Here is a 14569-nt window from a genome sequence, read left to right as displayed (position 1 = left end):
GGGTGCACATGAGCAGTGTGTATGGGTCCCTTGCAGGACAAAGCTGACTGGAAAGTGTGTTTGAGAAGTTCGGGTTGACATTAAGAGTCTTTTTGGTTTGATGTGACTAGTCCTTTCCCACAGAGAACAGCTGAGAATAAGCAGAGCTCATGTGTGTCCTGAACTTCTATTGCTATGACTCTAACGATGAACACACTGTTCCTGATGTGGGTCTGGCTTCTGCCAGAAATTCCCGTTTTAGCTCTATAGCTCAGATAACATAAGTAAACTCACTTGAGAACGTAAGTAACTTAGTTTCAAGGACAAACCGTGTGACATAGTTTCTAATCCCAAGCAACCTACAGGAAAGTGCTTTGAGAAGCAGGTCATCTAGTTTTGATACATAGATAAAATGAAAACCCAGGGGTTGGGGAGGGAGGGAGGGAGAGAGAGAGAGAGAGAGAGAGAGAGAGAGAGAGAGAGAGAGAGAGAGAGAGATTTCTCTAAGGCCAATGCTTCTAGTAAGACAAAAGAGTCATGGTCTTCTAGACACTCAGAACATATACATGTGAAGCAGATATGCATATCATTGATTATGAAGTATTGGCTGCCATCTGCCATCTAAAAGCCAATAGCATAGTTGTGGAGCAAGTCTACAGACATGAGAAGCAAGGAGTCAATGGGTCACTTCCCTCTTTGAGATCGAAGGCCCAGGAGCTGAGAGCCCCAGGAAGACAGACTCTGCTGAAGCAGGGGAGCGAATTCACTATCCTCTGCGATGTTCCATCTAGGTGCTTGAGGGGTTGGATGATACCAACTCGGTTTGGTAAGCATGGTCTTCTGTTCTAATCCTATTGGTCCTAATGCTCTGTCTGGACGAACTGAGTACATTATGGCTTGAACCTGAGCCATCCCACACACTTTGATTATTGATTATTTGTTCTCTAGATGGTTGAGGAACCGCTGGAAATGTGGCATCAGGGTCAGGCCTTGGAGGGTAACAGCCTGGCTGACTGCTCCAGCCTCATTCTCTGTGTCCGAATCCATCATGTTGTTGACACACCCCCCCCCCCTCGCCACCACGGTTATCCCTTCTTCCTCAACATGCTGGCCTGAAACCATCTGAAACTTTGAGCTGAAACAAATCTTTCCTCTTTTAAGTTGTGTCTGTTAGCCGTGTCCTTGGGAGAAACACTACTCTGACAAGCCTTACACTGTCCTGTGTGGTATCCAGGCAAGAATGAAGGAAGATGGTAAAAGCACTTACCACAATGAGAGCAACCACAGACAGAGTATAGTAGATGGAGTCCCTCAGCAGGCACCAGGAGGAAAGAGCCACGACCTGAGGGAGAAGGGGAACAAACAGGAAACAGGTGGTCAGGCTGCTGAAACAAGATGGTATGATGCTTGCCAGCACTCGCCCTGCATGGAGGCCCTGACAGAAGAGAAAGGCTGCGTTGCCCCTTTCATGTCATCTGGGTCATCTGCATTCCCTGGCCAGCAATAAACCAGAGACAGAGTCCCATGTACGTCCGCTGCTTGGCCCTGATCAAACCTGCCTGTCGGCTGGGATCTACAGAAAGGCTTTAGATGTATTAGATTGGATATTCTCAAAGCAGACACAGCAGGTGGCCTGACAGGAAACGAAAAGCTACAAAATATGGGAGGGCTCCGAGGACTTGGGCCGCTGTGATTTAGGTCTGACCTCTGAGAAGAAGAGAAGGAAAGCTGGTATCTCAGGCTGATGGGTGGCTCCAGAACTGTGTGACTAAGGTCAAGGTAGGGCCCCCGGGGCCAAGGTGCTCACTATAGGGGTCTTATATCTTTTGTGAAAGGACTTATACTTTAGTCAACTCAGAACGAGCACCCGGACTGGGCATCTGCTAACCTCTGGAAGGCAGTCGGGCCCCCGTAGACCCTCCAGGTTCTCTTGCTTCATTTCTAACATGTGGCTAGACCTGTTAGTAACTGACCAAAGTTAATCAGCATTTAAAAATGAATGGGTTTACCTACCTAGCAATTTGGAAAGATTATGTTACATTATTTGGTCTATGCCACCTTAAAGAAATGTTGGCATCGCTGAGACTAGGACAGCAGCACATTGCTAAGCCAGGGGTTCAGAAGGAGGAGGAGCCTTGTTGAAGTAAGGACAGCTGGAAAGTCAGGACTGAGCATCCCAGGCAGCTGTGGGCAAGCCACTTCCCCCTGTAAATCCCCAAAGTCTCTTTTTAGGGGGAACCTAACTCTACCTTGGTAGACCTGTACAGAGAAATATGGAGCAGCCCACAGAACCATGTCAGCAGGTGATTGGATTATCCCCTTCTTGGGAAGAGTGTCACTTTAACTCACGGCTACATGCCTTCTGTTTGGCTGCTTTTACTTTTGGTGTAGTAACAACAGACACCACAGTTTGGAGAGTCCCAGGTAGGCCATCGACAGGCACGTGCTACAGCAGCACATCTGAAAAATGGATCCCCAAAGTGAGGTGTTCTCCAATACCTCTGCTGACCCTGACTGCTTGGGTCAGCGATAAAGACCAGGCAAAGTAAGGAGAGAGAAGTCTTTTTACATTCAAGTAATTCGAAACCTAGGGCAGCCTCTTCCCATTAGCACACTCTTCCACTTAGTCTACTGACTTGGAGCTATTCTCCACAGCTAATTTTCCTCATTGGGTTTGGCACTGGCTGATTTAAGTTAATGATGTCAGGGCTGTCCAGAAGAGACTCACTCTGTGGCAATCGCTGCAGAACAAGTCCAGAGTTTTCTTTACCCTTTTATCATTCTCCCCGAGACTGTGGCCTCTTCGAAGCTCCGCTCATCACTCACCATGGGCAGAACAGAATAAACTGAACTAAACTGTTCATTTGTCAGCGGGTTGCAGAAGGTCTTGGATATTTATTCAGTTTATTATAGATGGGCAAACGAATTTACAGCTTGAGACAAATATCAGTTTTGGACCTCTCTTACCGAGCCGTTTGGGCTTTGAGACGGTAGACTGAACTCCTGCTACAAGCCTTTGCTCTTTCTCATTTTACTGTGACCATATGATGCTACAGATATCTTTAAAATGGGACATAAACGCACAGATAAGAGAAGAATAGAGATGGGCGGAGCAATACTACTTTGGAATCTGGAAAATCATGGGGAAAAATTGGTCATGCATCCAGCTTAGAAAGTTCAGAAGTCAGACCACAAGTGGATCTCAAAATAAGATTATTTAAGAACACCATTCCCAGACGTCCTCATTTGAACAGCCCTGACACTGGATTTCTTATCTTTAACAACAAGTAAGAGTAGCAGCGCCCAAGCAGGAGCAGGTCAGGAACTTCCAGAAGTTAAGAACATTTTCAGAGTCAAAGACCCTCAAGTATGTAATACCATGGACAGCAACAAAAGAAAACTATAAATATTTGTTTAGATTAACTCTACAAATGCATGACAATGAAATTTCAAAGCAGCCAGAACAGACCCAAGAATTGAGACAGAGATAGAGGAAGGAGGAAATGGAGGGAGGGACAGAAGGGGGAAGAAGGGGGTAGATGGAGGGAGGGACAGAGGGAGGAAGAAGGGGGGAGATGGAGGGAGGGAGAGAGGGAGGAAGAAGGGGAGGGGTGAAAGGGAAGGAAAGGAGGGGAAGAGAGAGGAGGGCGGGCTGGAAAGGAAGAGGAAGACAGAAAGATAGGGAGATAGGAAGATAGATAAAGGATAAAAATTAGATTGACACCTGGTTTTTCCTTTTCTTTTTCTTTTTTTAAAAATATTTATTTGTCTAATATATGTGAGTACACTGTCTCTGTCATGAGACACACCAGAAAGGGGCATCCTCATTACAGATGGTCGTGAGCCACCATGTGATTGCTGGGAATTAAACTCAGGACCTCTGCAAGAGCAGTCAGTGCCCTTAACCACTGAGCCATCTCTCTAGCCCCAACACCTGAGTTTTCAACAAAGATACTGGAAACCAGAAGGAAATGATTAATGTCTTCAAATTAGAGAAAGAGAGACAGAGAGACAGAGAGAGACAGAAACAGAGAGAGACAGAGAGATTATTTTACCTGAAAGTTGGTTTGCACAACCATCTTATTAGTTAAAAGTGAGAGGGATAAGTGTAAAGTTTAGTTCTCTTAAAATTCATCCGATGCTTCGTTACTAACCATACATTACTGGAGGGCACACTTCTTCAAATTAAGAGTTACATAGAGAACCCATTACAAATGTCATGAACTTAGCAACTGGACTCTGTAATAATAAGTGGAGGATATTTCTAGAATGATGGCAAAGGAAAATTATAGTAGGAAGATAAAATGTAAAATAAAAAAAAATTTGATGCAAGTTTAGAAGGTGCCTAGCCAGACTGGGGCGAATCAAAAGACCCCAGAAGAAATGTGCCAAGAGGAAAAGAAGACAGCATATCTGATGATTTGGAACACACACACACACACACACACACACACACACACACACACACACGAAGGAGGTTTGAGAGTTCTAAGAACAGAAGGTAGGAAACTAAGCAAGAGACCAAGACCAAAATCAAGGCAACTGTAGCTAAGTGTGGTGGCACACACATGTAATCCCTGCACTTGGGAAGCTAAGGCTGGAGGACTGTGAGTTCAAAGCCAGTCTGGGCTACATGGTAAGACACTGTCAGGAAAAAAACAAAGCCAAACAGAAACAAATAAAAAGACATTTAAACTACTAGGAAAACAGAACTATCCCCGAAAGGTTATCAATCATTATTAATCTATATTATAAGTTGTAAAGAGTGGTTGTACAGTTGTAATAAATCAAGCAGATGGCTGTATAACCAAAGTTATGATTCAAGTCTTTGAGGATAACACCCGGACCGCTGGGGCCAACGGCTTTTCCCTCATGCTGTAAAGTCAATACTGAGCACTTGCAGCTGAAAACCCAGTAGCTGGCACCTCAGCGTGGTATTCAGAGATTTCACAGCCAATATCAAGAGCAGCCGCATCAGTGGGAAATTGGTTCTGATGAGGCTGGAAGATGCCTATTTTCCATACAGAGTCGTCAATAACTGGTTCCCTGCTTAAACACTCTGCATATACGACCTTAATAAAAACAGGAAAGTGTAATATAAATTACCCACTGAGATGTACTCATGCAGGAAATGAACCATACACCGGGTCCAGATGTCAAATTCGAGCAGACTCTAATACATTCTCTCTCATCACGAACTGTCTTTAGCATCTGGACTGTGGACAAACCTCAAGCCCAGATTAAGATGTAACATGTTATAAAACCAATCGCTCTGCTGCAGGGTGAGTGAACTTGGAGCATATTAAGAAGGAATCAAACCAGGGAATAATCTCTCCTCAAGCGGGAACCGGGAGAGGATACATGTCCAAACTCTCCACTGCGAAGGCTCTTCAGGGACTCCAGTCCTTTCTGCCTTCTCATGCCGACAATCACTGACATTAAGCACATTTATCTGCAACCAAGGGATGGAAATGGCGATTTTATGCAATCTGCACACCAACCTAGTATGTTAGGGCTTGTCCACTTCGTCCCCTATTTATTTATTTAACTGTTTGATTATTTATTCACGCTACATCCGGTCTGCAGGGCCCTCCCTTCTCCCATTCTCACCCTCCCATTATGGGGGACTGGTTCCAACACGCCTTGGCACATTAAGCCTCATCAGGACTAAGCATAGCCTCTCCTACTGAAGCCAGACAAGGTAGCCGAGCTAGAGGAAATGGAGTCAGAGACAACATCTGCCCCGCCACAATTCCAGTTGTTGGGGGACCCACATGAAGGCCAAACTGTGGATCTGTTACATATGTATAGGGGCCTCGGTCCAGTCCATACATGCCCTTTTTGGTAGTTCAGTCTCTGTGAATCCCCATGGCCACAGGTTAGTTGGCTCTGTAGGTCTTCTTGTAGTGTACTGACCCCTCTGGCTCCCTCAACCCTTCCCCCACCCTTCTACGAGATTCTCTGAGCTCTAGCTAATGTTTGGTGAGGGTCTCTGCGTCTGCTTCCATCAGCTGCTGGATGGAGCCTCTCAGAGGACAGTTGTGCTAGGCTCCTGTCACCGAGCACAGCCGAGCGTCGTTACTGGTGTCAGGGGCTGACTCTTGGCTTGCTCTCTTTTACCAGCTACTGGAGCTTCCAGAGATCGAGAGACTTCACTAAGGTTGTGCCAGTAGAAGTGGGGGAGAATTAGGATCTAAGCCAAGGAAGTTTAGGTTGTCAGTTCCTGTGCATGCACACAGTGCAGTCCAGTGCCTCGCAGGAGGCAAGCCTTTGCCACTGAATTGCCTCCTGTGGGGAAGAGATTGCCTTCCTCCATTGCGTTACGTTGTTAGGACAAGAGTCTTATAAACCTGGCTAAAAGAGACGGAAGCTGGAGCCTAAGAGACAAAACAGCATCGGCCACAGTTCAATTTAGAAATTGAACTTCAAGGGGATGCAGGTGGAGATGGAAGCGCAAGGACTGCAGGTGTGGGCAGGGATGTGCTGTGGGGAGACAGTTAGTTAGATGCATACTGAGGCTACTGGTCCATTTGTCCACGTCTCAAAAAGAAAGCTCTCTGCCCTCGCTTGGTCATTGTTTCATTTCCCAGAAACATGGCTACACGAGCCTCACAGCGCCCACACAGTTCCCTGTGCTTCTCAGTGGAAGGTGGAGGCCGGGTCCATCTGACTCACACCCTGAGGTGGACCTGTTGGTTCCCCTGAGCCAAGAGAGACGATCTTGTGCGTCTGTCTGCAGGCGGCACCCAGGCCAGAGTGGAGTGACAAGCTGCTGTCACACAAGGATGAAAATGAGGCAAGATAAGTCATCCTGGTGAGGAGTCCAGAACAGGGCCCTGGGAGAAAACCAACAATGAGTAATTCTGCCCTTGGCCTCGTTCATTAGTGGTGTGGATGGTGGAGATTGCAAAAGGACGTCCAGCTGATGAGCTCCCCAGAAACCCAGCCAGAGGCTCCGCCCCACCCCCATAGCTCTAGGGATCCCTCCCAGAGGCTCCGCCCCACCCCCATAGTTCTAGGGATCCCTCCCAGAGGCTCCGCCCCACCCCCATAGCTGTAGGATTCCCTCCCGGAGGCTCCGCCCCACCCCCATAGTTCTAGGGATCCCTTCCAGAGGCTCCGCCCCACCCCCATAGCTCTAGGGATCCCTCCCAGAGGCTCTGCCCCACCCCCATAGCTGTAGGATTCCCTCCCGGAGGCTCCGCCCCACCCCCATAGTTCTAGGGATCCCTCCCAGATGGAATTTCATCTTGATATCTCCTTGCTATTTCTGGAGCTCGTTTCTCACATCCTTGACTGAATATGCAGTTCCTATTCCCTTCTAACTCCACTTCATCTCAGTGGTATAAATGAGAGAAGAGTCACACTTCCCAAACAGGAAAACACAATGCTCTCTCTTTTGAGATTCTGAATTCGTCAAAGAAGTTAAAAGTAATTGTTTACAATTAAGTTATGTATATGATTATATGTTGTAACTCACATACACAAACATTGTATAAGCAGAGTATCTTTCGAAATATAAAGTATATGTGCACATAATTCAATATACTATTTTGATTGGTTTTTCTTGATGATTAATATGACATGTCAGACATATTTTTTTAAAAGTTAAATCCTCTTATTTTGTGAGTGCTTTCCTTAAAAAAAAAATCAAAGCAGGCAAAACACCACAAGAATTGCACAACATGAAGTTGCCGCTGTCTCAGAGAAATATTATTTCACACAAACTTAATGGGAAAAAAAGATTAAGGAGACCATAAATATGGGTTTCATCCCAAGCTTCTGAGTGGACACGATTTCTACAGTCAATTCCTGCCTCAGCAGACACAGTCACAGTCTGGAGCCCCTGAGACCGGTGAAGATACAGGAGCTGAAGTCTAGTCAGAAGAGGGCCTGGTGTGGCCGTTTCCTCCACTGAAGCCTTGCACTGTTCAAGTTCGCTGCTAGTGTTTATACGGAAAACTAATGGAATCTAAATGGTCTCGAACTTTCTAGAGGTTTGCTATGCCATGATTTTTTAAAACAGGAGCTTCTATTTTTTGTCTTTCTATGTGTGCATGTGTGAGTGTGCGTGTGCATGTTCATGTGTGTGTGTGTGTGTGTGTGTGTGTGTGTGTGTGTGTGTGTGTGTGTGTTCCTCTGTCGCTAGCCACCTGACTTTTTGAGATAGCAGTTTTCTCTGCCAACGGTCTCCTGCCATCCTCCTGACTCTGCTTCAGACAGCTGCTGCTACACGCATGCGTGGCCTAGCTGTGCTTTTTATCACCGGGTGTGGGAGACGCACACTCAGGCTGTCACACATGTGCAGGAACCACCTCCCCTACCAAGGATTTTGCTGTCCATCCTACGGATTTTGGCTTTATTTGTTAGTTTTCACAATAAGAACATAAAGTAAATTCACATTTTTCCCCCTAAGAAAACTCATTTTGAGCTCCAGTTTACACAAGAAAAAACAGTGGGCAAGTCAACTGCTCCAGAGTCAGGCTGGATGCGGAAGGAGGCTGGAGGTATCTGCAGTAACTGTAATCCATCATCAAGGTACCCAGACCCCCACGGCTGACTATGTCACCGGTGCTGCTGAGGGTCTCTCATTTGCTGTCTTCATAATGAGCTGAAAGGCTAGGCCTGGGTGGTCAGTAGAAACAAGGATGGAACTCTTTTCAAAGTTTATGACTGCCTCTTCTACCTTTTGGAGATGGGACGCCTCGAGGTTGGTCTCCTTAGCATCAGTGTTTGGGGATTTGATTGTCTCTCCACTAAAAAGGGGGTGGGGGCTAGAAAACATGTGGCTCTTGGTCCATTCTCACTATACTGGTAGGAACTCGGGTAGAAGTCAAAATTCACTAAGGGAAAAAAAATCCATTGTTTTGGGGCTGTTGTTAGCAGTCACCCCATAGAATCTGCACCTTACCAGCATGGTCAGGCAATGTATATGAGCTTCCAGTGTCTGATAGAGGACAGGGGGTTTCTAAGTCAATCTCAGATGGAAATGAAAAACACAGAGACTAAGGAGCTAGAGAGGAAACCACAGCCCTTCATCCTCCTCCCTCTCCCTCCCCTCTAACCGGAGCAGTAGGGTCTAGACACTAGGCAAAAAAAAAAAAGCTAACTAGGATCTTCAAGTTGGAGAACGACTCTGTGTGTCGATTCTCTCTCTCTCTCTCTCTCTCTCTCTCTCTCTCTCTCTCTCTCTCTCTCTGTGTGTGTGTGTGTGTGTGTGTGTGTGTGTGAAGAATGCCATTACAAATGAGAGGGGTTTCTTACTTCATCTATTTTAAGTACCAGAACCAAGTAAGAAAATTACTGCTCTTTCATAAGCTCCCTTCACTTAAAAGAGAACAGAAAAAAAAACCCAGACCAGAACTTATTTAAAAACGGACACCCTTCAAGTTAGCACCAGATATATTTTACAGGGTAAATGCATTCTCATCTACATAATATAATATCTTCTCATTTACATAATATAATAGGGCACTCTCAAATCTGAGAGATCATTTTGGTGCCCTGATCTCTAACAGGTCATCCGAGGGCTTGGTCTCCAAGATGGCATGGAGCTTCTATGCATTTGAAGTGGAGTAAAATGGAACATTCACCTGTATCATGTGACATCAGTAATCAGACAGCTAGACCACAGGCAGGATGGAGTTTAAGCTCCTAGAAACAGGGCCTTCCTTCAAATGATACTCACTCTTCCATTGGCGTTCACTGTCTAACACACCATCAGATTAGAGGAGGAGGCGTCCTCTGGTATTAGAGGGTGGATAAAGGAATCGTGGGGGGCTGAATGTCCTCTTACCTCTACTTGCTCTGAAAAGTAATAGCTTAGAGCAAACGAGACAGGGGTGGGGGAGGACAGCTACTTTTTCAGAACGCAGCTTGGATATGGATGTGGAAGTTTCCATTTTACGTCTGGAAAAATCCAAGGTTCTCTGATTTCATCACCTAAAGCACCACAACTGGGATTTGTGTATATTTACCACAGTGTTTGCAAGAGGATGGGCTTGTTGCCACGCTATGTGGTAATCTGACTTAAGATGGAGTCTGCGTTTAAGGAATAAATGTGGTTGATCTCAGTGGTCAGCCTGAACTCTTTTGGAGATTGGTGGGAGGCATCTATTGATCTTCGCTGTGTTCCTCAGAGGTGTGTGGTGAGATTTTTATACCAAACAATACCAGTTGCTGTGTCTGGGGCTCATGTGGCTCCAGCTGGATCGCAGCCAATCTATTTTAAGTAAATTTCGTGACTCAGGGTGGGAGAGCAGGCGGTGCTCATGAATGAATGATCCCTGCGGCCAGGCTAATTGAACCCAAGGACATTTTATGATGTGTGCTTGGGGGACATTATCCCCTCAAGTTAAATGGAGAATCCAAACACAGTGGTGTGTCAGTTACACCCAGGCTTGGTCCGTATTAAAGAATTGGGTGGAAAGTCGAGGGAACTGATACAACCAATAAGAAAAGCATCTACAAAACACCCCCCCCCCAATAAAACCACAAATCTAAAACCAAAACAACAAACAACAACAGGCCAAAAGCAACAACCGTCCCCAGAACGAGCTGAGTGCTTTTAAAACAATAACACAGAGAGTCACTGTATTATCTGACTTCTGGTGACCTTTCCCAGTTTGCAAATAAAGGCTGCAGAGGCGGAGCCATCATCCAGCTTACCACGGGACTGTAACTGCCCTCAAACTGCAGGCAGAAAGTCCAGTCATAGGAGCGAGTGGATGCTACTATAACTACATTGGGCCAAGAGGAAGAGGGTGAGATCCCAAGGCGGAGTCCTTCTCCCTCTCTATCAGTTTTCAAAGCATGTGACTGCAAGACACGAGGCTCTCCCCTGCTGTTTACCATTATAGTGCTATGGGACCAGGAGTACCCAAATTTTATCTCTGGATCACGTCAATTTCCCGTCTGGAGTGGTAATATCCACCTATACTTGACCCACAGCAATGTGTGAGAACCCACAGGAAGAGTTATGAGATGCCCCTACGTGGTGGAAAGAAAGGGATCTTGTATATGAATATATTAGGAGAAAACATTTGCAAACACAGGTCTTACAGTTCTCTGTGTGTCTTGCTTTTCCCTGCCGCTGGGCACCACTGGCTGGTAGGGACGTGAAAATCTGGGAGTTTGACTGCATCTGTCCTGTGCTGGGCTTTTGATCTGGGGGTGTGATAATGCAGCCTAAGATGAGGGAAGCCAAAGTCGGGGTTTCCAGACCCCCAGGTACCCAGTTGTCCCTGGGGTACTGATCAGAGGAGTCAGGAATGAAGGATCCGGAATCCACAGGCCTGCTACAAGGCCAGGACCTGATGCTCCCAAACCCCTGTACATCTAGGCATCACTGAGTTGTGAGGAGTTGGGAAGGGGAGGGTGTGAGCTGAGGACCACCAGGGGTGAAGGGGAAATGGAAGCTGCAGCTCCGCTCAGTAGTGAAGGTAGCAGGTATCTGTGGAGAAGCATAAATGGGCCTTCTACAGGACATCCAAACAGTGGCTCAGTAGACAAAGGCCTTCCCTATGCTCCTCACTGTGGTTCTTGATGAAAGAGACAACCCATGGTTCTAAACTCTGTTTTGACTGTTCGTTGTGGAAAACGGATGCATACCAACTTCTCAGGGTGGACCAGAGACCAATATCTTCTGCAGGGAGGAATGTCTGTGAAGAGGAGCTTAATGGCTAAATCCTCAGGGCCTCTAGGACCCTCATTAACATGGAGAACTCTGTTCTGGGCCTACATGACCACAGGTCATGCTTCCTTATGTGGAGATGTGGCATGAGTTCCAGGCCAGGACTCTGGCAGGGGGCACGGAGGCACCTACTATCTCAGGTGTGTCCCCACCAAGTTTCTGGGGTCTCAGCTCTACCTTACCAAACTTTCCGGCATGGTTCGCCCTCCCATGGTTCCCTATCTCCTTCCCAGAAAACATGACCTCTCTGAATGCTGTGAGGTCTTTGGGGATCTGGTATATTAGGTTGTTTCCAGAGAGATCCTGTATGGTAATGGGTAACATCAAAAATTGTTTCTTAGGGGATGTGGCAATGGCTCAGCAGTTAAGAGAACTGACTGGTCTTCCAGAATGCCGGGGTCCCATTCTGAGCACCCACATGGTCAGCCACAGCTGTCTGTAACTCCAATTTCAGGGAATCCAATACCCTCTTCTGGTGGCCTCTATAGGTACTTACTGTACACATGTGATTCAAAGACATACATAATGGTAAAACATAGACACAAAATAAAAATAAATAAATCTTTATATGCCAGTCTCTTTCATCATTTTTTTCTTGCTTTTTTTTTTTTTTTTTTTTTTTTTTAAACATTGTCATTTAAGGATGATTAGGCTGACACTTGAGGTTCCTGCTGAACTAGATTTGTATACCTGTAACCCACATGGTCAGTCCCTTTCTGGAAAAAGGTAGAAGCCACTTGTACCTGATATATAATAACAAGTTCTATGTCCACTGTAGTCCTCTGAGACAAGATGAGAAAGGCCTTTTAGCTGAGACACAGAAGAACCGTAGTCACAAGACAAGAAGTTTCAAACGAGAAAGAATAAAGCTAAAACAACTAAATGGATCTGCCTTCGGAAAAACAAAAATAAAAAAAAAGCACCTTTATTTATATTTAAATTATCTCTAATCCTAGAGACAAAATGAACAGAGGCAGGTGAGTCTCTGTGAATTTGAGGCCAGCCTGATTTGTATAGTGAGTGCCAGGAAAGGGCAGGGCTATGTAGAGAGACTGTCTTAGGAACCAAACCCAACAGGTCACTGCAACATGTGAGGGGCAGGGCCGGCTCTCTCCAGCTCTCCAGCTCAATGTGAGGGGCAGGGCCAGCTCTCCAGCTCATGACCTCGGGGTAGCTCTCCTGTTACTGCAGGTAGAAAGGGGCAAGGACGGGAGAATATGTTCATTTCAAAAATAAATTCTGATTTAAAAATATGTGTGATTATGATTAGAAAAAAACCCCTCAAGTGTCTGGAGAAAAGACTAAGTTACTAAAAGTATGCACTGCTCTTGCAGAGGACCAGAGTTCAGGTCTCTCAGACACCTGTTTGCATGTGCACACACCCCACACAGACACACTAATCCTCTAGCCCTGGAGTTGTGCATATGTATGACCAGGCTTAACAAGAGCAACAGTCTTCTTGTTCCATCAACATCTTGTTCACCATGGTAACCACTCAGCATTGGTTACTTAAGGTGTCACCAAACTGACCCTGTCTTTTTATCTGGTTTTCTCACCGAGGAAGATGAGTAAACGGCACACAGTGCCCGCAGAACTGAGGCATGGTGGCCATCGTAGGGAAACACAGGACCCAGGGCCAGAGTCTGCAGCACAGAGTAAACATCATAGGTAACACTAATGAGGTGTCTGGGCTTGGGAAAGCTATTGTAGCATGTCAGGTTATCCTAGTTTTACAAAAGGGGAATGATGACATCAACAGGTTCCCCATCATGGCCTCTTCTGAGGATCAAGTGCAACAACATCTAATAGTTTCGGAACATTTCCCAGCATGCCATGCCTACATGACCCTATAGACAAAACCATATAGACAGATCCATGGTTTCTGCTTCTCTTGTCACTCTTCCATCTTCCTTCCCTGGACATTTAGAATTTATGTCCTAAGGGTCATTTTGAGGATTTAATTCTTATATTAAAAATTAAATTGACACATTTAAAACTAAACAATATTTGGGGTTCTTCAGTGAAATCTATCCACTTCTTAATTAACCTCTCCAATGGCCCAGAACTAATATATATATATATATATATATATATATATATATATATATATATATATATATATGTGTGTGTGTGTGTGTGTGTGTGTGTGTGTGTGTGTGTGTGTAATTATTTTCACCTTGAGATCTTTTAATTCTAATTTATATAATGCTAATTAAAAAGCCCTTAAAGACTCCTGATTTAGCCCCTTCAACAATCTGTTGAGTGTCACCATGAGAAAGACAGACTTGGGTAAGTTATATTATGCCCCATTCCCTCTCATACACGTAATATTTGTCTGTGATGGTTACTAAGGCTTCTACATATTTGATGGTTCTGCTTCTATTTCATATTCTAGTCTTCTGTAACCTCCCCCAACATCATCTTTTATTGTTATACTGTTACTTCTCCTTTTTTTCTCAGAGAAGATGGGGACACTCCCTCCTGTACCACCTCCTTGGCTGTAGTGGGTCTCACCCATAGTTACAATGGCAGTGCTGATACACACACACACACACACCACATACATATACACACACTGCATACATATACACACATACACACACACTGCATACATATACATACACTCACACACACATACCACATACATATACACACACATATACATACACCGCATACATATACACACATACACACACACCACATACATATACACACACATACACACATACCACATACATATACACACATACACACATGCAAGCATGTATGTAAAACAGTGAAGTGGGAACTTCTCTGCCTTGGCCTTGCATATGTACAGACTACATACAGACTTATATTCATTCCTTTAGGAGTTGGGCAGTTTCTGGCTCTGTGAAGGTTCATAGGGTAGGTCTCTTT

General features: G+C 45.3%; 1 protein-coding gene across 2 annotated transcripts in view; it reads right to left on the bottom strand.

Moving 5' to 3' along the window:
* SLC24A3 (solute carrier family 24 member 3) overlaps positions 1-14569 on the bottom strand; it is a 439524-nt gene that overhangs the window by 55291 nt on the left and 369664 nt on the right. For both annotated transcript variants that reach the window (XM_080931187.1, XM_080931188.1), the window contains exon 7: positions 1247-1321. In XM_080931187.1, the coding sequence (XP_080787313.1) occupies positions 1247-1321 (75 nt within the window). The remainder of the gene's footprint in view (positions 1-1246; positions 1322-14569) is intronic.

This window comes from Micromys minutus, assembly GCF_963924665.1.
Source record: "Micromys minutus genome assembly, chromosome: 17".
Taxonomy (NCBI): domain Eukaryota; kingdom Metazoa; phylum Chordata; class Mammalia; order Rodentia; family Muridae; genus Micromys; species Micromys minutus.
This window is presented reverse-complemented; position numbering and strand designations above follow the sequence as displayed.